Source organism: Rosa chinensis, chromosome 1 (assembly GCF_002994745.2).
Source record: "Rosa chinensis cultivar Old Blush chromosome 1, RchiOBHm-V2, whole genome shotgun sequence".
Classification (NCBI taxonomy): domain Eukaryota; kingdom Viridiplantae; phylum Streptophyta; class Magnoliopsida; order Rosales; family Rosaceae; genus Rosa; species Rosa chinensis.
The window spans coordinates 35,837,766-35,860,471 of record NC_037088.1 but is presented as its reverse complement, the minus strand read 5'-3'; the positions used below and the strand labels follow the sequence as shown (position 1 = coordinate 35,860,471).

At 38.2% G+C, this 22,706-nt stretch overlaps 2 protein-coding genes across 6 annotated transcripts; both read left to right on the top strand.

Moving 5' to 3' along the window:
- The first annotated feature begins 1,303 nt into the window (after positions 1-1,303).
- LOC112177563 (protein WHAT'S THIS FACTOR 9, mitochondrial) lies at positions 1,304-22,029 on the top strand. 5 transcript variants are annotated; one of them, XM_024315848.2, is made up of 5 exons: positions 1,304-1,318; positions 18,036-20,135; positions 20,227-20,537; positions 21,038-21,122; positions 21,478-22,029. In XM_024315848.2, the coding sequence occupies exon 2, from the start codon at positions 18,195-18,197 to the stop codon at positions 19,488-19,490; it is 1,296 nt and encodes a 431-aa protein (XP_024171616.1). In that variant the 5' UTR covers positions 1,304-1,318; positions 18,036-18,194; the 3' UTR covers positions 19,491-20,135; positions 20,227-20,537; positions 21,038-21,122; positions 21,478-22,029. The 5 variants fall into 5 exon arrangements, with proteins under 5 accessions (XP_024171616.1, XP_024171629.1, XP_024171624.1 ...); XM_024315861.2 differs by lacking the exon at positions 1,304-1,318 and having other exon boundaries at positions 17,908-19,634; positions 19,797-20,135; XM_024315856.2 differs by lacking the exon at positions 1,304-1,318 and having other exon boundaries at positions 17,908-19,663; positions 19,797-20,135.
- LOC112177587 (2-hydroxyisoflavanone dehydratase) lies at positions 7,564-8,759 on the top strand. Its single transcript, XM_024315871.2, has one exon. The coding sequence runs from the start codon at positions 7,598-7,600 to the stop codon at positions 8,582-8,584; it is 987 nt and encodes a 328-aa protein (XP_024171639.1). The 5' UTR covers positions 7,564-7,597; the 3' UTR covers positions 8,585-8,759.
- Positions 22,030-22,706: the final 677 nt, after the last annotated feature.

Sequence of the window (22,706 nt, the reverse complement as noted above, 5' to 3'; positions counted from 1 at the left end):
TTGAATTATTTGGGGATGGATAGTAGGTTTTATCTATTAAAGAGGAATTCGTTAGACTTCCAAGAAATTAAATCAAAGTTTTGGTTATTCAGTTAATACGCTATGATAATGTGAGGTGACTCATTAGTTTGAATTTATTTCAAAGGACTCGAGCATGTGCACATGGAATTGGACGAAGTATCCAAAGTCGCAAACGAAACTAAGTTTGGGTGAGCACTCCATATCCAGGTAGGGTGAGCTGTCCATTCCTTATTAGAGGCTTTTCTATATGTGGAATGCTCTAGTATAATAATATGTTGCCTGCAAGTATGTTTTTGGTTGTTCATTACTCGATGCCTCGTGATATCTGTGTTTCCATAACTAATAATTGCTTATTGTGAAAACTGAGGCTAGACTTGCATGTTGAGATACTGTACCCTTTGTATGCGTGTACTTGTGACCTGAAAGTGAATTGGATCTAGACGCATAGATTCCTAGGGATCCCATGGTGTCGATAACCGTGAACCTCTGGAAGGGGCCGTGCTCCTATGTTTGTCGAGGAAGAGTTAGTACAGACAGTGAACCAGTCATAGGAGACTCAGGGCCAGGAAATGAACACTTTCGCTACTTGTAGTCACAAGGACTATAGAGTAGTTGGCTGGTTCTCGAAGGATGAAGAACCATGTCGGTCACCTATTACCTATTTGTTTTAGTTTAGCCGGCAGGTAAGTATCTCTGAGCTCCAAGTTGTGTGAATCATGCTGCATATGTTTTATAAAAGAAAACAAATGTTTGTGGTTGCCTCTTTTTAAAGTATTTTCTATAAACGTGCACAATATTATGTAGTAGATATTTTCAAGTATATTATCTTTCAAACCTAGCATGGTTGGGTACAGAGGAGGCACACGGCCCGGCTTGGTGCATTCCTCTTTGATTTTACTAAACTAAGGTTTTGGGTCCATTGTCGGATTTTGAAGTAACTTATTTATTTATTTTTTTAGTTATTTATTTATTTGTTTTCTTCTCGCTTATTTACAAAACTTCGGGAGACCCGTAACCCTGGGGCGCGTCTCTCATACTTGTTTTTACTTAGTGATTTGTTATTTTCCAAATTGGGCTCCTATTGTAAGCTCAAATCCTTTAGCCCACTTTAAATTCTGTTTTTGAAAATATGTTGTTAGGTTCCTAGAATGATTTGTCTAAGAAAGTGTTTTGTGAACCAACAGTCTAAACCCAAAAGACCTTGCGATTTCGGGTTGATGAGTTATCGGGATGTCATTAATAACATGTCAGTTTCTCATTGGCTCGGGGTCGCGGCATTGTGGGACCCCTCTCTCGGGTCACCACATACTATATACTGTATCATGTAGTAAAAATTTCATTGAGCCAAATAAAATTATTTTGGTGTAACCAATGTGTCATTATTTTATGTATTATGTCATGTAGACTTCTCTACATACTTTACATTGTTGTACGTATAATACAATAATAATTGCAAACCTTCTTAACAATGATATTATAATTTATCGCATATTTGTGAGTTGTCACTTAAATAAGACAATCCTCCCGCCAGTTGGGGGAAAAATATCTTTTATGAAAAACAACATGAATTGGTGTGTGATATCTATCCACCATGTCTCATTCTTATTTTAAGAAAAGTCTAATTTATCACATATCTGCGAGTTGTCACTTTAATAAGACAATTCTCCCATCATTAGGGGGAGAAATATCATTTGTGAAAGACGACATGAATAGTCATGTGATATCTATCCACTATGTCTCATTCTTATTTTAAGAAAGTCTAATTTATCACTTATCTGCGAGTTGTCACTTTAATAAGATAATTCTCCCGTCATTAGGGGGAGAAATATCATTTGTGAAAGACGACATGAATATGTGTGTGATATTTATATATCCACTATGTCTCATTCTTATTTTAAGAAAAGTCTCAATCAATGATGAGACATTGAGAAAGTGACATTCATTAATTATAAATTTTTTATCTAAAATTTGGTTTGGACTCACCACCCCCCAATAGATATCATAAATCCAATTTTTTGCACGCATATTTTGGGAATGGTCAAATTAGATAGTTTTCCCGCCGTTAGGGGGAGGAAACATATTGTAACGGAGTGAATTTATTTGGAATATATTCACCAGGTCCAATATTTTAAGCTCCCTATAAGGGAAGATTATACAAGTCCTATAACGCTCTTCATGAGGTTATACGAAGATCCACATTCTCTAATTAATATCCTAGAGAGACAATACATTCCTTAAAAAGAGGAATGAGTACTTGAAATTAGCAAAGCTTATTATAGCTAATGCATGCATATATGAATGTGTGGGATCGAAATTTAATTATATCTCATATATAGCAACGCTACTGAAAAACATCAAGGGCTGTATACTATACCACATTTTGCTATGTCGACAAAATATAATATTGGCAACATTAGAAGAGGCAATTCCAATAAATTTGGATATTGTAAACATGATGATATACTTAGACTTTATCAACCCTAAAAACTATAACACAAATCTGTCTTTATAGAGGAATGAGATTATCATTCTTCTCTGAGAGACAACTTTTCTATAAGTATAGTACATATTATATATAGCTGTTATATTGACGAGAGGCTTATAGCCAATTGTCTTGGTTATTATGAATATTTTAAAGGCAAATTGTTAAAAGCAAATCCCTAAATCCTATGTGTCATTAGAAGTATATTGCTTAATTAAATCCTTAAGGGATTCATATTGCCAAAAGGAAGTTCATGAATGAATGAAAAGCCTTCAAGCTCGCTCATGGAAGCAAAAGTCTAAAGTTCATATATGCTCATTCATTTACGGTCAAAGTGACTTATTGCCTCAATGAGTACCATGACAAGACTAAAAAATCGAATTCGAATCATGCTCACAATGTTGCAACATATTCTAACTTCCACGAAGTTATGCAGTTATCTAGAGCTCATATTGAGCCTATATGAAATTATCAATTACACAAATTGATATTCATGGCTAAGTATGCATATTTAAATTCAATGCTCGGAATATTAAAGGTAAATGTGTCAATTGTTGTTCCTTTATATTGTTATTCTTTGCTAATATCTTTATCTATAATTTGAGCATATGAAATTGGTTTTACTTGAGGTAAGATTTATTATCATAGTTTTATTGGTATTATCCTAACCTTTGCAGGAATTGAAATTGATGATGAGTCCCCTTTATGCAAAGCACACATGGTCTCACCTATGTGATCGACACACCGTATCCAATATACATGATGCATGTATTTTGTTACATACATGATGGAAACTTGCAACAATCAGGGGAATTGGAGATTCTCATCAGGGGAAGCATTCAAAATATGCTACCTAGGACATATGCGCGTTGTACTATTTCTCCTTCGACTAGGGTTATTTTTGTCCCATTAAATTTTTGTTACCTAGCAAGGTTTTTGATGAGGCAACATTAAGTGCGTCCAACACCATATCATAAATTGGTGGACATCCAAGGGGGAGTGTTGTAAATATTATATATGTGGCTGTCCACGTAAATTCTCATTTTTTATGTCCTTAAGAATTAAGATATAAACTCAACTCCTATATAAAGGGGTTCATGAGAATGAATAATACACACTTATGTTTCTATATTCTCTCTCTCTCTCTCTCTCTCTCTCTCTCTCTCTCTCTCTCTCTCTTATTCTCTAGTTTATAACAAGTGTTTAATTATATTTATAATTATCCCTTATCAAATTTAGACTTCCAACTCAATTCAGACTCTATCATATCATATTTTCTAATCAGTTCAAACTCAAATCAAACTCTATCAGATTATTAGCAAAAGCATGAAAAAATATGTCTGATATACTTTGAATGGAACACAACATCCATTCAAAATTCAAAATCTGTATTTGATACACTTCAATTGAAACAAAAAGTACAAAACATCAATTTGATTTCAAGAGAGAAGTTGACAAAAACATTCCAATGGAGGCAAATGCCAGTATACACAAAGAAACCAAACTGATTGACATATCTTCTTCTAGGCCAAGAAACTCCTACAATGTCATCAAGAAGACTTTAAGAAACAAGAGTAGGAGCCGCCTGAAGAGTACACAAATCCCCTTTGAGTGTTGAGAACAGATTTTGGAGTAGCGATAAGATTGATAAACTTCTGAGGAAAAAAAAAAGGCTAATTACTGTTTAGTACCCTGTGGTATAGGTTGAACATCAATCAGTCTCTCGACTTTCAATTTCATCAAAAACACCCCCACACTATCATTTCTCGTCCAATAGATCCATCCGTTATGATTCCATCAATTTCAGCAGTTTAGCTGATGACTTGGCGTTCCAAGTCAGCACAGGTGGGGCCCACACGGAAGTGAAATTCCCAAACTGACCCTGGCCAACCAAATATGGAAAAATCCAAAATAAATTCCAGACTTTGAGGTTCGGGAGACTCGAACCCACACCAACACATACGCAAATGAAAACCCCAACCACCAAACCACTTGCATTGTGTTGCAATATTACAAACAAAAATAACGTATGTATAATAGTTTAAAAAACACTTTATCATCCTCCTTCTCCACCCACCTCTCTCCTCCTCTCCTCTTCTTCTTCCTCTGTGCCTTCCCAATTCGTTGTGATTCACGACCTCAAAGAATTGCAGCTCCGTCAGCTTCCTCTTGCAGGAGCCGGTAGCTCTTCTTGGCTTTCAAGGCGCTGGCGGGCAGGTGACTACTGCCGGGATTTTTCTGGCTTCTGATTTTGAGGTACGGCAGCACTAGTCTTCGAGGACAACATCATTTGTGGCTTCTTGTTGTTATGGTTGAGGTTTGGGGGTTTGGATTTTGATGGACGGGAGTGATCGCATGAGGGATGGAAGGTCTTGGCACAAGTCTATACCAGTGATGGCCATGGTGATATGTATGTATGGGTGTGTGTGTGTGTGGATTATAGAAGAAATAAGATATGGATGGAGATGATGGACAAATTGATATATGATGGTGTGGACTATTATGGAGGTGTCGATAGTTATATATAATCTGCAGTAAAGGGTCTAAATATTCTCTCTATCTTAAGCTAAGCTGGGCAACGTGTTAAAGAGTGAGAAGGCACAGAGGAAGAAGAAGAGGAGAAGAGGAGAAGAGGAGAGAGGTGGGTGGAGAAGGAGGATGACAAAGTATTTTTTAAACTATTATACATATGTTATTTTTGTTTGTAATATTGCAATACCATGCAAGTGGTCTGGTGGTTGGGGTTTTCATTTGCATATGTGTTGGTGTGGGTTCGAGTCTCCCTAACCTCAAAGTCTGCAATTTATTTTGGATTTTTCCATATTTGGTTGGCCAGGGTCAATTTGGGAATTTCAATTCTGTGTAGGCCCCACCTGTGCTGACTTGGAACGCCACGTCATCAGTTAAACGGCTGAAATTGACGGAATCATAACGGATTGACCTATTGGACGAGAAATGATAGTCGAGGGACTGAATTGATGTTCGATCCATACACAGGGTACTAAACAGTAATTAGCCCAAAAAAAAATAAAATCCTATGCGTTCGTATTAATTCTCCATTTTATGACGCGTCTTTTGCGTCTTCTGGGCCTGGTAGCCTCAGCCAAAAGATACTCTTTTTTATTAGCGCCTCACGCATTTTAAGCCTCAAGGCGCGCAAGCGCACCTTTTAATTCATTTAAGATCATCATGAATTTCATATACTAGCCCAGGCTTCAACCTCCCACCATGGATATCGTAGCCACACAAGGCAACGATATCGCCTCCATCGACGTCCCTATCGGAAACTTGCAGTCAATCCTATTCTTGCAATCTCTATCGTCTCGCATCGATTATTTTCTAATGTGGGTGTTGAAAGAAAAGAACCCATATATAACACCATCTTGCAATCTTGGTCCTTCTAATTCCTAGAAACATACCTTTTGCAATTTAAGGGGCAGTAGATCCTAATTCCCGTAGATCGTACCCAAGTTCCGAAACATATATAATTAGAGGGGCCTTGCTAAATAAACCCAGCAAATTTCTTAGTATACCCAGCATACAAAAGTTTATCATTTATTTCCAACTTTACCCCTAAAGAACCCAGTACCAAATTCTATCATCATGATTCCACTTCCACATAGCTTCAATTCTTTCGAAGAACCACAGTTTGTGTTCTCCCTCCGAGGCTCAGATCATTGGCCCATAAATATAGATTAATAGTTCCAGTTGGCAACTAGATGACTAGATGGACATATATATTTTCATCAATGAAAGTTTAGTGAAGTGCAATCATACGCCCACTTGATTCTTGATTAAACTTAGTTTGCTTCGTTGCATCTAGATGTTTATGGAGAGTTCCTTCTTATATAGTTGCAATTGATTTGCTATCGGGTAGTGGGCACTATTACACGTTTTTGATCAATTAGATCTCAAATGGTATTTTCCTCTTGACATGGAATTCTTTCATCTAGAGAAAATAACCTAAACAATGAAAATCCTCAACAAGCTAATTGGAATTTACTCAACTGTTGAAATCATGCCAACATGAAACTTGGCTATTTTTACTTCAGTTAGAGAATTTCACCAATGGAGTGTTGATGGATTTCTAGGAAAGATTAGTTCAAGACCCTCGGTGGTTTCAGTTCAAGACTTCAAGGGCAATAGGAACCGCCTCAATCTCGGTGTTTCTTTTGTTTTAGGTCGTCGTCGGCAAACAATATATAGCAAACCTAATGACAATTGTTTGAGTATGTACCAGCATCAAATTAAACTCGAAGAGGACGTTCTTGAAATATAACACTTTGCTGGGTGTATTACAACAAGGGCAAAGTTGAAAAAATATAGGAGAATTTTTTATTTACTGGGTTTAAATAGAAACACCCTAATTAGAGCTTTCCAGTTTCCTTGCAACATTCCATATTTACTCATCGTGTTGACAAAAATTCAAATCCAGGTGTGCAATAGCAGTACGTCTCCATTAAATTTTGGACAAACTCATCTTTAGATGTATCCCACACCCCCTTACCTGGGGATTTCAAGAAGTCCCTCTTGATTCCAACTCTAGTCAAAATTCTCATTCTCAAGTATTTCGAAAAGAACAAATATAACAAATCCCATCCACAGTCTATCTATATATGAAAGTTAAGACTGTTATAGAAGATCCACTATTCCATTCACTGGGTCACTCCACCAGTTTGGAATTATTGTAATGGAGAGGTCAACATAATTAAAGTTTAAAAACACCAAATTATCAATGTTCACACTTAGGTTTGTTTCTGGATTTGTTTGCAGCAAAACAGGAAACGAAATTGTCAATGTTACTGTCCCATCAGCTGACCAAAAGAGTGGCTAAGCCATTCCAGAACTTACGTACCAGTAAGATATAGAACAAATGAAAATCCTTGATTGACAATTTTCAGTTAGTTGATGAAGAGTTAATGAGGTCGGCAGCATCCAATGGTTGCCAACTTGCCGTTTGGCACTCTTCAAGATCATGAGTCCCAAACGTAACATGGCTAGCTACTCTCTTTGTCTATTAATGATTTAAATCCCAATGACCAAGTGACCAGCCCGTTTCTATAAATAGCCACTTCATCCTTCTTTATTTCTCCAATGGCTTCCAGCGGCAAAGAAATAGCGTCAGAGCTCCTTCCTCTCATCAGAGTTTACAAAGATGGCACCGTCGAACGCCTCATGGGATCTCCCTATGTGTCCCCATCTCTTCATGACCCAGAATACGGCGTCTGTTCCAAGGACATCACCATCTCTCACAACCCGAAAATCTCAGCTCGCCTTTTCTGCCCTCAAACCCTAAACCAACATGTCCCAAACCAAAAGCTTCCGGTTTTGGTCTACTTCCACGGCGGTGGTTTTTGCTTTGAATCTGCTTTCTCGTCTGATCACCACCGCTTCCTCAACCGCCTAGTCTCGAAAGCCCAAGTCGTCGCCATCTCAGTCGAGTACAGACTTGCCCCAGAAGTCCCACTTCCCTTTTGTTACCAAGACTGCTGGGCTGCTCTTCAATGGGTCGCTTCGCATATTGAAAATGAAGAGCGTGTTAGTGCTATTAACAAAGAGCCATGGCTAGCCAGCTACGGCGATTTCGATAGAGTTTACATTGGTGGTGACAGTACAGGTGGTAATATTGTACATAACATAGCAATGAAGGCCGGGACTGAGAGCTTGAGTGTGAAAATCGTGGGGGCATTTATGTCCCACCCCTACCTTTTGAGTTCCAAGCCACTGGCGTTGGAGCCAAAAGGCGAAGAGTTCGAGAAGTATCTGCCTTGCCTGGTTTGGGGGTTTTTGAATCCGTCGGCTCCGGGAGGTCTTGATAATCCGATGGTTAACCCGGTAGGTTTGGGTGCTCCGAGCATGGCTGGGCTTGGGTGCTCTAAGCTGCTTGTGTGTCTCTCTAGCAATGATGAGTTGAGGCCTAGAGGTGTTTGGTATTATAATTTGGTCATGGAGAGTGGGTGGAAAGGAGAGGTGGAGTTGTTTGAAGTCGAAGGAGAGGGACACGCTTTCCAGATTTTCAGTGTGGCCGAGACCCATAATGTTAAGAAAATCATCAACAAATTGGCTTCTTTTCTTGTGTAACATCTCATGTATTTGCTACTTTGATCATGTGTTCCAAATGTAGGATGAACTGATGAAGGATATTTCTTTCAGTTCAACAAAACAATTTGGTTCACATCCATTTAAACTATTTGGATCACTCCATCAAGCTTAATTTGTTTCTATATTATTAAAGGCATAATCATCGCCATATTTTCTCGTTGATTTCGATAGCTAAAGTGATAAATCAAGAGTGAAGCTATTGCCATCCTATAATTTTCTTTGTTCACCCTACTTGCTCATTACACCCTACATTTTAATTTCAATTATTAGATTTACTTATCCAACCAATTTCTCTTTTCAGGAATATCCTCTATCATATAACATATCAAATTAAAAAAAAAATTGTTTAACGAAAATTTCTCATTTAATTTATATCAATTAAAAAATGTCTTAAAATATATTAAAGTTTCATAATAAAATCATAATTTGATTTATTTCCATTTTTTTATTTTTTCCATTCAGCGTCAATGTTCGTTTATTCAAATCCATATTAAAAAAATTAGTAAGTGCTACTATGAGCAATGAAAAAAAATATTGATTTTTTTTTTGTGTTTTAAATTTTTTACTTTCGGTATTATAAAGATTTTGATGAAATTAACACTAATAGTTTTGTGAATTAAATAACGAATTAACGATGAGGACGCAACAAAAAGATAAAAAATAAAATTGTAATAAATTGAAAATTGGATGGAGAAGATGAAGATTAACGTTATCAGAAGAGAAATTAAGTAGGTGTTAAAGGAAAAGCACATTATGTGCCTTCGTCAAAGAAACAGACGAAGAGGGAATCAAGCAATTACAAATCACAGCTCAATCAGCATTTAGTATCATCAATGTAATTGATATTTCCGTTGTAATCATATTCCTATATAAAGGAGTTATGAATGAAATGAGTAGACCAATTCCAATTGTCATTTTACTTTAACACGTTATCAGCACGCTCAGAGCCAATAGCCAAATAAAAAATAGTTTCATTCTTCTTCCCGTCGAAAAACAAATCAAAACCCTAGAAGGAAAAAAACCATTTTTTCTTCTTTTTCTGCCGCCACAAACAACAACAATTCTCAAAAAAAAAAAAAAAAATCTCTCCGTCCAAGACCGGCCCCATCCAGACCGGCCTCACCTCCAGATCCTTCGCCCAGCCTCTCACAACCGGCGGCGACCACAGCCCCTCCAGATTCTCCTCTCCAGCCCTCACTCCCCGTGCTACTGCAACAATGCCACAGAAACAGCAGTGCACGCCCAGCAGCCACCTCACCGGCCTCAGTCCACGATCTCCATCTTTCCCGGCGGTCTCCACTAGATCCCAGCCCACCTGCCAGCGCATCTGCGCAGATCGCCCTCCACACCTAATTGCTGCAGACAGCCAATCCCGCCGCCAGAGGACCAACGCTGTCAACCTCACCGTAAATCCCGACGTCCGTGGTCGACCCGAAAATTGAAAAGCCCGGCCTGCAGCAGATCCCAGCAGCAGCGCGCCCAGCCTCTCATCCCCGCCAACTTGTTTCCCGGCACCCTCACCCCGCCTAGCCCAGTCACCGGCCCGCCCAGGCCCTTCGTTCCCTAGCCCGTTTTGCAGTCTCCGACATCGACGCAACAGCTCTGCATCGAAGAAGAAAACCCAGAAAAAGAAGGGAGATAGAGAAAAAAAAAACAGAAAGAAAAAAAGGCTGACCCGGCCCAAAGAACAGGTCCGGCCCAGAAAAAAATCCCGGCCCAATAAAAAAACAAATGGGCCTTGAGTGTGATGCAGCCCAGCAGAAACAATAAAAAAAAAAGTAGGCCTGCGGCCCAGAAAAAATAAAAAAAAGCAAAGAAAAAAAATAAGGCCTTGTGGCCCACTGTTGAAAAAAAGAGGAAGCGGCCCAGTTTTTCTCAAGCTAAAAAAAAAACATCGCTACGCATGCCTGCATCAACACGCGCGTGTGCTAGGATTGTTTTATTTTCTCGAAATCAAGTATGTTTTCTTTATTTTATTTTATGATTTTAATCAAGCATGTGAATTTTATTTTCTATTTTTTTAAGCATGCTTTATACCTTATTGTTTATACATTTATTATATTTTGTTATTGAGCATGTTTAGTTAGATAATTTTGATCATTTAAAGTATGTCTTGTTATTTATGCTTTATATGATTATCTTTAAGCATGCTTATATATTTTATTGTTTATATTTTGTTATATATTAATTATGCAATTTTGAAGCATGTTTTGTGAATTTTATTTACGCTTATACAATTATTCCTAAGCATGCCTTTATATTATGCTATCGTTTGTATTTTATTTTACGCATGATATATTATTACTATTATTATGTGTAACATATATATTTGGTATATATTTGTGATTTTGAGCATGCCCTGTAGTTTATTTTAATATATGCTATGTTTTTATTATTTATTACGTGCTATGATTATTTTTAATGCAACATATCAATACCATTTGGCCATGATAATGAAAATTCATGCGCATTATACACACACTTACTGTGATAAAGTATTTTCACATAGCATCGAAAAAAAAAACTGTGACCATTATGAATCTTGGTCTTGAAATCTAATTCATACGTTTGGAAAATAATTCACGTGGATGTCTTTATGACTGCGTAATTTATTTCTTCTCTCTTGTTTATGTAGATGGCTAATTCAACTCGACCTGAGTTTGACATCTTGGACTCAGAAGGACTTGAGTACCATCGTTGGGTTTCCGATATGGAAACTGCCTTTGTGGCAAAAGACTACACTGCCACCATTACTGATCCCAAAGATGATGAACTATCTAATAAGGTGAAAGCAGATGCCTTACTTTTCCTGAGGCGACATATTGATCCTAGCCTACGCTGGGAGTACCTTCAGTTGAAGACACCCAAAGCATTGTGGGATGCCCTTAAAGGACGTTTTGGGAACATTCACGATACTTTGCTCCCAGGACTGGCTGTTCAGTGGAATGGAATCTGCTTGCTTGACTATAAAAATGTCAATGACTTCAACAAGGACATGTTGCGCTTAAAGGCACGTCTCAATTTCTGTGGAAGGGAAATCACAGAAGATGATATGATCTACAAGACTCTTACCACCTTTCCTAATTCAACTTTTATACTAGCGAACCAGTATCAGTTGGATTATGACAACAAAAGAATCACAACCTTCAATAAGTTGATAAGCCTACTGCAAGTGGCTGAGAGACAAAATAAGATTCTCTTGAATAACAATGCCAGGCCCACTGGGACAAAGAAAATTCCCGAGGCTAATTATGGAAAAATGAAAGGTGGAAATAACTCCAATGCAAGGGGGTTTAGACGTGCTGATCCCTATCCACGTGGAAAGAGACATGGGGATCATGGAAACAAGATGCCAAAGGAAAGAGTTGACAATGAACCATGCTATAGGTGTGGATTCATTGGGCATTGGTACAAGAACTGCCAAACAAACAACAGAGTAGCAGCCAATTACAAGAGGTATAGAGAGTCTAAAGAACAAGTGGCTCACTATATGGAAGAAGGAGGTCATGACCTAGACGTCAACCTTATAGTTGCAGACTCCAATGGCAAAGAGGAACTTGCTAAGTCAATGGATGCTCTCAATCTTGACTGATCTGCTTTATTCATTTTATTTTCCAAAGACAGTTGTGAAGGCATAATGCCTCATTTTTAATTAGACTATTGTTTGGTCTTAAAGTTTATTTTCAATCATGGATTGATGAATAAGATTTCTGAACAAGACCTTGATTTGATTATCGTTGGCTTATTAATAAATTTTGAATTTTATTCTGAAGCACTGAATTTATTCAAATTTATTTACTAAACATATTTACATGGTTCGACATAGCACTATAAAGATGTAAAGCAATACATCTAGAGAAACATTATTAGAATGAAAAGAATACCATTCTACGCAAATAAGAAATACTCTAAAGAATATGAGTTATATTTTCTAAATACCTCCCATTTATTTGTAGGAATGAATGGAGGAGAACTTGAGTGCTTAATTGATAGTGGGACTACCCACACAATATTAAGAAATAGGCAATTATTCATTGAACTAATAGCCTATAATTTATCTGTGACTACGATGATTGGATTATCACAACTAATAAAAGGGCGAGGAACTGCCAAATTTTTGTTGCATAATGGGGCAACATTTCAAGTCACAGACGCTCTATATGCACCAAGAGCTAATCGAACCTTGTTAAGTTTCAAAGATATTTGTGCCAACGATTATCCAGTAAAAACACACCGTGAGAATGGAACTGAATACCTTGATATTACATCTCATGACTGTGGAAGGAAATGCATCTTAGAGAAACTTATGAGTCAATTTAGTGGACTGTACCTCACTACGATTCGGATCATTGAATTCTATACTGTCACCAACAATGAAATGTGGGACATTGACTCATACAAGCTTTTGCATGACCGCCTATGGCACCGAGGTCATAACATGATGATCCGTATTTTTCAAGAACTCACATGGACATCCCTTCTTTCGAGTGAAAAAAAAAATGGGAGAAAAATCCGCCACACTGTAAGGTGTCGGTTCTAGTATTGCTCAAATGCAGTCATTGCCTTCTGAAGTACCTGAAGCACTACCTCCCTCTCATTATGCCTCATTGACTATTTTAAAGGTACATCACTCGTTTTGCAAAGCCTGCTCTTTAGCAAAAACAGGATCGAGACCTTCCTATGCTAAAGATACAAACCAAAACATTCCATTCTTACAAAGGATACAAAGAGATGTTTGTGGACCTATACATCCAGAATGCGGACCATTCAAGTACTTTATGGTTCTAGTGGATGCTTCGACAATCTGGTCACATGTCGTTTTATTGTCCACAAGAAATGCTGCAATACTCCTAGCAGAGATTATATGTTTGAGGGCTCACCACCCTGATCACCCTATCAAGTCTATAAGGCTTGATAATGCTGGAGAGTTTACATCAAAAGCATTTGATGATTATTGCATATCTATTTGGATCGATGTAAAGCATCCTGTACCCCATGTGCATACACAAAATGGTCTCGCAGAAGCCACCATCAAAAGGCTACAGATGGTGGCTAGGGCATTGGTTATGCGCACCAACCTGCCTATATCTGCATGGGGTTATGCAATATTGCACGCAGCTTTACTTATTCGTTTAAGACCCACAGCTAGCCAACCATTTTTCTGCGTACCAGTTGGTAACTGGATATGAGCCTGACACTTCACACTTACGCATATTTGGTTGAGCAGTATATGTGCCTATTGCGCCCCCACAGCGCACCAAAACGGGTCATCAGAGACGATTAAGTATTTATGTTGGATACGAATCCCCAACAATTATCCACTATTTGGAACCCTTGACAGGCGATCTCTCTACCGCTAGATTTGCGGATTGTCACTTTGATGAGACAGTCTTCCTGTCGTTAGGGGGAGATAGGAAAAAGAATTTTCCAAGGGAACGACAGGAATTGTCGTAGTTTGTCCCCACTCTGTCTCATCTTGATCCCCGCACTTCATAAAGTGAAAGTGAAGTGAAAAGAATAATCGATCTTCAGAACGTAGCAGATTCGATGCCTGATGCGTTTACTGATATCGTAAAAGTGATGAGATCACATATACCAGCTGCAAATGTGCCTGTAAGGTTAGAAGTCCCCAACAAGGGGCACGGTGCCGCAGATAGAGGCACTGCAACCGCACTTAGTGGAGGTGTGGTTGAGGCCGTGGCTCCCCAAGGAAGAGGGGGAGGTCACTTGGTTCGATTGACACTCACCCAAGGAAGAAGAGGGTGAGTAAGGCACAAACCAATCATCAATGTATAGAATCCCTCTCATGAGATTGTCTCTGATTATAGTTATGTCCATGAATCAATACTGGAGGACGCTCCGATGTTTAAAATGATTCCAGAGAACAAAGAAATCTCAGAGGATTATGAGAGTGCGTATGAGTTGATAGAAAGATCTTCCATACACATTGATGATATATATACTGTTGCTCAAGGAACCATAGAGCACGATGATATCGAACCACGCTCTGTTGAAAAATGTCAACAAAGAGCAAATTGGCCTAAATGGAATGAATCAATCCAGGTAGAATTAGATTCTCTGACAAAGAGACAGGTATTTGGTCTGGTAGTGCTAACCCCACCAAGTGTAAAGCCTGTAGGACATAAATGAGTCTTTGTCAGAAAGCGTAATGAGAAGAATGAAGTCCTAAGGTACAAGGCTCGTCTTGTGGCGCAAGGTTTCTCACAACGCCCTGGAATTGACTACGAGGAGACATTCTCTCCCGTAATGGACGTTATAACGTTCCGCTACTTAGTTAGCTTAGTAATTTCCGAAGGACTGGAAATGCAGCTCATGGATGTGGTTACTGCATATCTCTATGGGGATCTAGATTCAGATATATATATGAAAAGTGCCTAATGGCCTTACATTACCCAAGTCAAGTGACTCTAAACCACAGAGTGCGTTTGCAATTAAGTTGAAACGCTCACTTTATGGATTGAAACAATCCAGACGGATGTAGTATACCCGTCTAAGTGACTACTTGATTGGGAAGGGATATAAGAACGATGAATTATGCCCCTGCGTATTCATAAAGAAAACAAGTTCCGGATTTGCAAATTGTAGTAGTATTTGTCATAACTGGTACTCTTGATGAAATAAGAGAAACCGAGAGCTACTTGAAATCCGAATTTGAGATGAAGGATCTTGGGAAAACTCGATTCTATCTAGGTCTTGAACTAGAACACCGAGTTTGTGGAATATTAATCCACCAGTCTGCATATGTCCAAAAGTCAGGCGATATAACATGGACAAAGCACATCCTGCTAGCACTCCCATGATCGGTCGAAGTTTGGATGCAAGGAAAGATCCATTTCGTCCAAAGGAAGATGACGAACAAGTGTTAGGAGCTGAAATTCCCTATCTATGTGCAATAGGCGCATTATTGTACTTAGTCCAATTTACTCGACCAGACATTGCATTCTCAGTGAACTTGTTAGCTAGATTTAGCTCAGCGCCAACGCAGCGTCATTGGAATGGTATCAAGAACATTTTCCGATACCTAAAAGGAACCATTGACTTGGGACTGTTCTTTCCCTACAAAGAGACAAGAGGGACCGCATATGGAACTGCAATCCCTAAAGGAAATGTTGATGGCGAAAGCGCCACTCACTACACTGAAACACCAAATGACGTTTTGGTTGGTTTTGCTGATACTAGGTACCTCTCTGACCCACATAAAGGTCAATCCCAAAATGGCTATGTATTCACCATTGGGAACACGGCGATATCTTGGAGATCAACCAAGCAAACCCTTGTGGCTACCTCCTCGAACCACTCAGAGATCATCGCTCTACATGAGGCGGTCCGTGAGTGTGTATGGTTAAGAACTATCATCACAAATATTCGAGGGACTAGTGGTTTGAGTTCTACCATTGAAGAGCCTACTTGCATTTATGAAGATAATGCAGCTTGCATCGAACAGATGAAGCTAGGACATATCAAGGGTGATAATACAAAACACATATCGCCAAAGTTTTTCTACAATCAGCAACAACAGGCCATCCTCAAGATTCAAGTGAATCAAGTTAGGTCTGAGGAGAATGTGACAGATTTGTTCACCAAATCATTGCCTAAGGCCATATTTGAGAAACATGTGAAAAGCATAGGAATGCGAAGACTTTCCAAGCTCCCCTGATTACTGTAAGTAACAGGGGGAGGTGTAGACGTCAGGGGGAGTCTAACACACGCATGTCATACTCAAATGTAAAAGGTGCGTTGTGCTCTTTTCCTTCGACCAAGGTGTATTTTTGTCCCACAGGGTTTTTATTGTTACTTGGCAAGGTTTTTAGTGAGGCAACAACTCATGCACCATTTTGTCTTTGACTTGGCACAAGGGGGAGTGTTAAAGAAAAAGCACATTATGTGCCTTCGTCAAAGAAACAGACGAAGAGGGAATCAAGCAATTACAAATCACAGCTCAATCAGCATTTAGTATCATCAATGTAATTGATATTTCCGTTGTAATCCTATTCCTATATAAAGGAGTTATGAATGAAATGAGTAGACCAATTCCAATTGTCATTTTACTTTAACAGTTTTGTATTTAATTAGTTATGTATTTAGTTTTCTTTAAAGATTTAAATTTTAGAAAATTAGTGTACTTATTAGTCATTTTGCATTTGGGTAATATAGTTAGGGTGAACAAAGAAAATGGTAGGGTGGCAATAGCCGCACCCTAAATCAATCATTAATCTGTGTAATTAACTGCATGTTACAACTTTGATGTAAATAATTATTGATTCCATAAACTATTTGGGTTCTGGCTATAGAGTTCTATATCTTTCTTTTTTTAAAGGGGTTTGGAACCCAGCCTAGCTGGGAGGCTCAGCCCCACGACCAGTTCCATTTATTATATTAATAGTAGAATTTTGCAACCGGGGGGGGGGGAACATAAAACCTGAAACCTGTGCTACAGAAGAACAATTACAATCCTTGTAGAGTAATCTTGAATAATAGCATGAGTCTCATCTAACCAAACATCATCTAAGCCAGAAACACTAGCAAGGTATGCAAGTCTATGTGCAACCCCATTTGCTTCACTGAAAATATGTCTGATTCTAACTGATTGAAAATCAGAGAAATAGTCTTTGCAATCATCTAAAACCCGACTTACCTCCGAGAAATTATCCTCCTCAAAATTGAGTGTAGCAATCAGAAGGGCAGAATCGCTCTCAATGTCAATTTCCGTCCAACCTTGGTGAATACCAAGAAGAAAACCAGCTCTGCACGCCTCAGCTCCGAAGTGTCCACCTCAACCTGCATCTAGTTGCATCATGAGCAAATATTATGCACGTTCTTAGTCCCATAAATTCTACATCCAAAATTTTTTCTTCATAGTTGTAAAAACTATTTTCTTTTTCCTCCTAATATCTTTCATCTTCCGAAAGTTTTTATCTCTAATATGGGCGAACAAGGTCTAGATATCTTGCTAAAAAAGCTGCTCATATCGGAATGAACTGGGGGCCTAGCGGCTTACGGAAGAGATATTCAATTGTTGCAAGTTTTGAAAATTTGGTGACCAAACTCTAGCTTTGGGTAAAAATCGAACGAAAGATGATGTATAGCCAAACACTGTGTCAAAAATTAGAGTGAAACGCATCATTACTATTGATTTATATTATATGTTTCGCATTTATAATAAACAATTAGTAGAAATTAGTATGAACAGTGTCGCTTCATAGAGAGTAGAGACATGAACGTAACGAGTGGAAGTAAATATAAAAAAAATACAGCAAACAGTTTTATCATTTATGTCCCAAAAACTCAACAGGTGAAAGCTCAAGGTTTTGCCTTAATGGACTGGACCTTTTCGGCCCGAGGAAATGGGAATGCTTGAAAATCGAAACCTCTTTGTATAAATAGGTTTGGCTGAAATCTGAGACCAGAGTCTGTGTGTCTTGGAATTGCTCAGAAACCATGTCAAGCCATTGCTGCAGCCACATTTCTCCTTCTTATCAGGTAATACTCAATCCCTAACTTTTCAAATCCCCCAAAATATTTATTGATTCTAATTAACCCCATACAAATCACCTCCTAAAACCCTATAATGTTACTGACCAAACCCACTTCCAAACCCCTGAGAAAGCTACTCTTCCCTTATCAAAATTCAATCTTGTCCTCCTTGTACCGGCCCCAAAACCCTGCTTACACACACACCCAGAAATCCAACTATGTTAATGTCTACATGAAATGGAAGAAAGACTCATACTTTGACTCCATTGAGCACATCGACAAGTCCATAGTGCTTAAACCCATCATTAACCTCAAGAACTGCATTACTGAAGATCCCAATGGCTGTATCCCAATCTATGAAGTGTCCAAAAAGGGTCTTCAATTAGATGTACCCATGAAGGTTGCCAAGTTTTTGAGGAAATACCCATCAATCTTTGAGGAGTTTGCTGGTGAATACAATCATCCCTGGTTTAAATTGACCCCAGAAGCAGCTGAGATTGATAGGGAGGAGAAGAGGGTTTATCAGGATTGTAGGGTGGATTTGAGGTATAGGCTGAAAAAGTTGATTTTGATGAGCAAAGAAAAGGTTTTGCCTCTGAAAATTATTCAGGGGATGGAGTGGTTTTTGGGTTTGCCTGATGATTTTTTGCACTACCCGGAAAAGAATCTGGATGGGTCTTTTCGGTTTGTGACAATGGAAGATGGGTTAGAGGGATTAGCTGTTGACAGTGGTGAAAAGGTCTTGTCTGCCATGCAAAGGAATGCAATGAAAAAAGGGGTGTATTCTGGAGCTCCAACAGAGGCAATTGAGTTCCCGCTTTTCCCTTCCAAGGGTTTGAGGTTGAGGAACAAGATTGAAGATTGGTTAAAGGAGTTTCAGAAACTTCCCTATGTTTCACCTTATGAGGATTTTTCACATTTACTGCCAGACACTGATGCATCCGAGAAACGAGTTGTGGGGCTTCTTCATGAGTTGCTTAGTCTATTTGTTGAGCATTCAGCAGAGAGGAAGAAGCTTAAGTGTCTTAAGAAGTATATGGGACTGCCGCAGAAAGTGCACAGAGCATTTGAGAGACATCCTGGGATTTTCTATTTGTCATTTAAGAACAAGACTTGTACGGTAATTCTTAAAGAGGCTTACTGTGATGAGTCTGCTATTGAGAAGCATCCACTTTTGGAAGTGAGGAAAAAGTATATTAGATTGATGAGGGAGTCGGCAGTGTTATTGAAGAATAGGAGAGTGAATGGCCGGTTGGCTGGTGGTGGGAATATGGAGCTGGATTTGGATTTGGAACCTAAGATTGAAGACAGAGGAGATGGAGGGAATACAGAGGTGGACTTGGATTTGGATTCTGAGAATGACCAAAGAGATGGAGAGTGTTCTCAGTAACTGGTTTTCCTATGATATGCATGTCCATGAGAATTTAATATTGCAACATCTATAGCAAAGGAATATAGGATGGAGCTCAATGACAACCACCTTATGTGTTTTGACTATGAATATGATTTTCTTTTACAGAGGTTTGAAAAAGAGGTGAAGAATCAGATGTTATGTTTTTAAATGTAATTTTTGGTTCCTCATTTCTATTGATTTTTGGAGTTCTGGTTGAAATTTGAGATGGAAGTGTAAATGATTATAATTTAGATTAATCAATTGCAATATAGTTTCTGAGGATATGGTTATACCCTTTACTAGGTAGCTTGTCGGAGCAGAGGGGGTGTTCTGGAATGTTATACAAGCACTTCGGTGAACTTTGATCAGGATGTTGTTCGCTGGGGTCTCCATCCGCTCTTGGATTGCACTCATTTGAATGATTGTTCCCATAGTACTGTCACTTGATTTGACCAGGACTTTAATCAAGTATAATGTGTTAGAGAAAGGTTATGTTGAGCCTTTTATTGTAGAGAATGATGAGGTTATAGCTCATGCCTTACAAGAACAGCCATCTTGAGTTGCCTCCATGGAGATGCCCTTTGCAAGCATAGATTCTTGCACAGGAATGACTTGGTCCTTTAAACAGATAGAATGGTTCTGGTATGGGAAATATTGGCATTCTCATTTAGTTCAGACTTCAGAGGTTTTGTATATTTGTTCTACTTACACTGATTAAATGCTGCATTTTTAGGCATTGAAAACAATAAGGAAGCTGTGAATGATTTTGGCAGAAAGATGGACACCAGTGATTATGGAAATCAGGTAAATGAGGCAGATGGTCCTATAGGTGAATGGAAACGAGGAAGCAAATAATCATAGTGAAGGAGAAAACTTGATCAATGGAGGAATACTTGTTCCATTCATTGGATATTAGTCATGTACCAGATGAGTATGCTGTTGATGGTGAAGTAGGGGGAAGGCTGAATCAGATGGTTCATGTTCCTTTAAGTGTAGCTTATATGGCATTTCATGATTGAAGATGACTTCTACTTGTGGATCAGTGTATATATCATCTATTTTTGCAGTACTTTTGCTTATTGCTCCTCCTTTATGTTTTGAATGCGGTCTATCTTTTTGTTTATTTTTTATTTTTTATTTTTTCAGTGAAGAATGTGTCAATGTGGTCTATCAGAACTATCTCTCTCCGCAAAGAAAAAAAATGAAAGATGAAATTGATAAAACAATTGCATGCATCTGCACCAAGTTGTGAGCCTGATAAAGCATGAGAGTAGCAGATGCAAAAGGATTATTATTATTTTCTGCTTACACATATGCAAAGGATTTAGCCCTAGAAAATAATATAGTTTTCTTAATATGTATGCAAACTCAGGTACACATAGTTGGGATCTAGGGACATGGATCAGATATTAATTTATCAATTTTGTGTTTTGTCTGCAAACTTTATTGCTTGCTACTTCCTAGTTCATACTAATGTTAGAATTTGAATGTCTTCCCTCTATTGCAAAAGACCTGGATTGACACGATCATTTTTCTTTTGGCAGCAATCCTTTGATTCCTGATGTCTCAGTTCAAGAATCACCCAGAAATGTACGAGGGTTATGTTGATTACCTAAAGAGAATGACCAAGTATGTGCTAATCTCTGTATTCATTACTTTCTATCCTAGACCTTGCATTTTTTTTTCCTTTGCTTATTCTTTTTTATATTTGTCACGGATAAAATAGGAGTTGTGAATGGGGGATTGGGGAGTATGTCACATTGCAGGCTGCTTTTGCTAGTGTTTTTTTTTTTTTTGGAAAGAAAACAATAATCAACTATTTTATTCTCTTAGTTGTCTTAAAAGCTTACTTGCTGTCTAGGCTGCTATAGATTGAATTTAATAGATGCACACCAGTAAATTTTGTTTTGTTGGAATTGGGCCTTCTAACAGCTTGAAAGACTTCAGCTCTCAGTTTTTCATGTTGTTTTGTTTTCGTCTTCAGAATATTGGAAGTGAAGAACCCAGATTGACATTACTTTTCCTTTGAAGAAGTGTCAATTTACAAGAAAGACTGAGCTGTAGATGAGAAGCAGGACATAAGAGTTTTGGGAGTGGTCATCGGAAATGAGAATGGGGATCTTATGGGTGCTTGTGCAGTCCCAGTGTTGGGATCTTTCTCTCCCTTAACCACAGAACTGTTAGCTATGAACTATGAAGGCTGGTCTCCATTTCGCTTTAGACGCAAGAATAGTTCCATTACTGGTCGAAACCAACTGCTCAGAAGCAGTGAAGTTTGTAATCTCTTCTGAACCATGCTGGTAAGAAAATGGGCTGATAGTAGAGGACATAAAAGCTTTACGATACTGGGACTGGGAATATCCTTTTCCAATCTCGTGAAGCAAACAAAGTGACACACCTCATTGGAAAGTTTCCTCTTAGTGAGCAATCATTTTGCTTTTGTATTGAATATGGGAATGACTTGTGGAGTTAATTTACAATGACTCAAACGTTTGTAATCTTTCTTCTCATTAATGAGTGGCTATGCATTTTCAAACTTCTATGTAATTTAAAAAGTAAGGATGCGACTGTATTCGACTTATCAAAATTAGCTCAATATCTGCTGTTGTCGTTATCTATGTGGTTTGGTTGGTGTTGTGTAGCCACATACTAGAATGAATTTAGCTCAACATATCGAATTGCCATGCAAACATGTTTACCACAATGAATGCATCAGCAACATACATTGTAGATGCTCGATCCTTATTTTGTTTCCTTCTTTAGATATACCAGTTTGCAACCTTGAGGTATTTGCTGAGGAATTCAAGGCTTTGAAAGTTGAGACATCTTTTGGCGAACTTTTAAACAAAACCGGAATCTGTTTGATCCTTCAAACTTTATTTTCCTCCGTTATAATGTTTGTTTATGTTTTCCTATCTTTAGATGTAAATGGACTAGTTGAAGATAGTCCTTCCCTTTTTCTCCATTATTTTTGTTGGTTACAGCATCAAATAAAAGCATGTTGATATATTCCTGTTCAAACATGTGGAATTACTCTTGCTCCTGGTATATATGGTAGATTATCCATTGTTGCGTAGATTAGAGGAAAAAAAAAAAAAAAAAGACAGAAGCTCTAAATTGTGAATAGTATTAGATTGAAAATCAGTAAATAACTAAATATTGTCCTGATTTGAGAATGTTGTATATTGTAATATTTTCATTGAAATCCACATG

Excerpts from the sequence above, each read along its gene's own strand:
- LOC112177587 (XM_024315871.2), top strand. The coding sequence starts at position 7,598 with ATGGCTTCCAGCGGCAAAGAAATAGCGTCAGAGCTCCTTCCTCTCATC.
- LOC112177563 (XM_024315848.2), top strand. The coding sequence starts at position 18,195 with ATGTTACTGACCAAACCCACTTCCAAACCCCTGAGAAAGCTACTCTTC.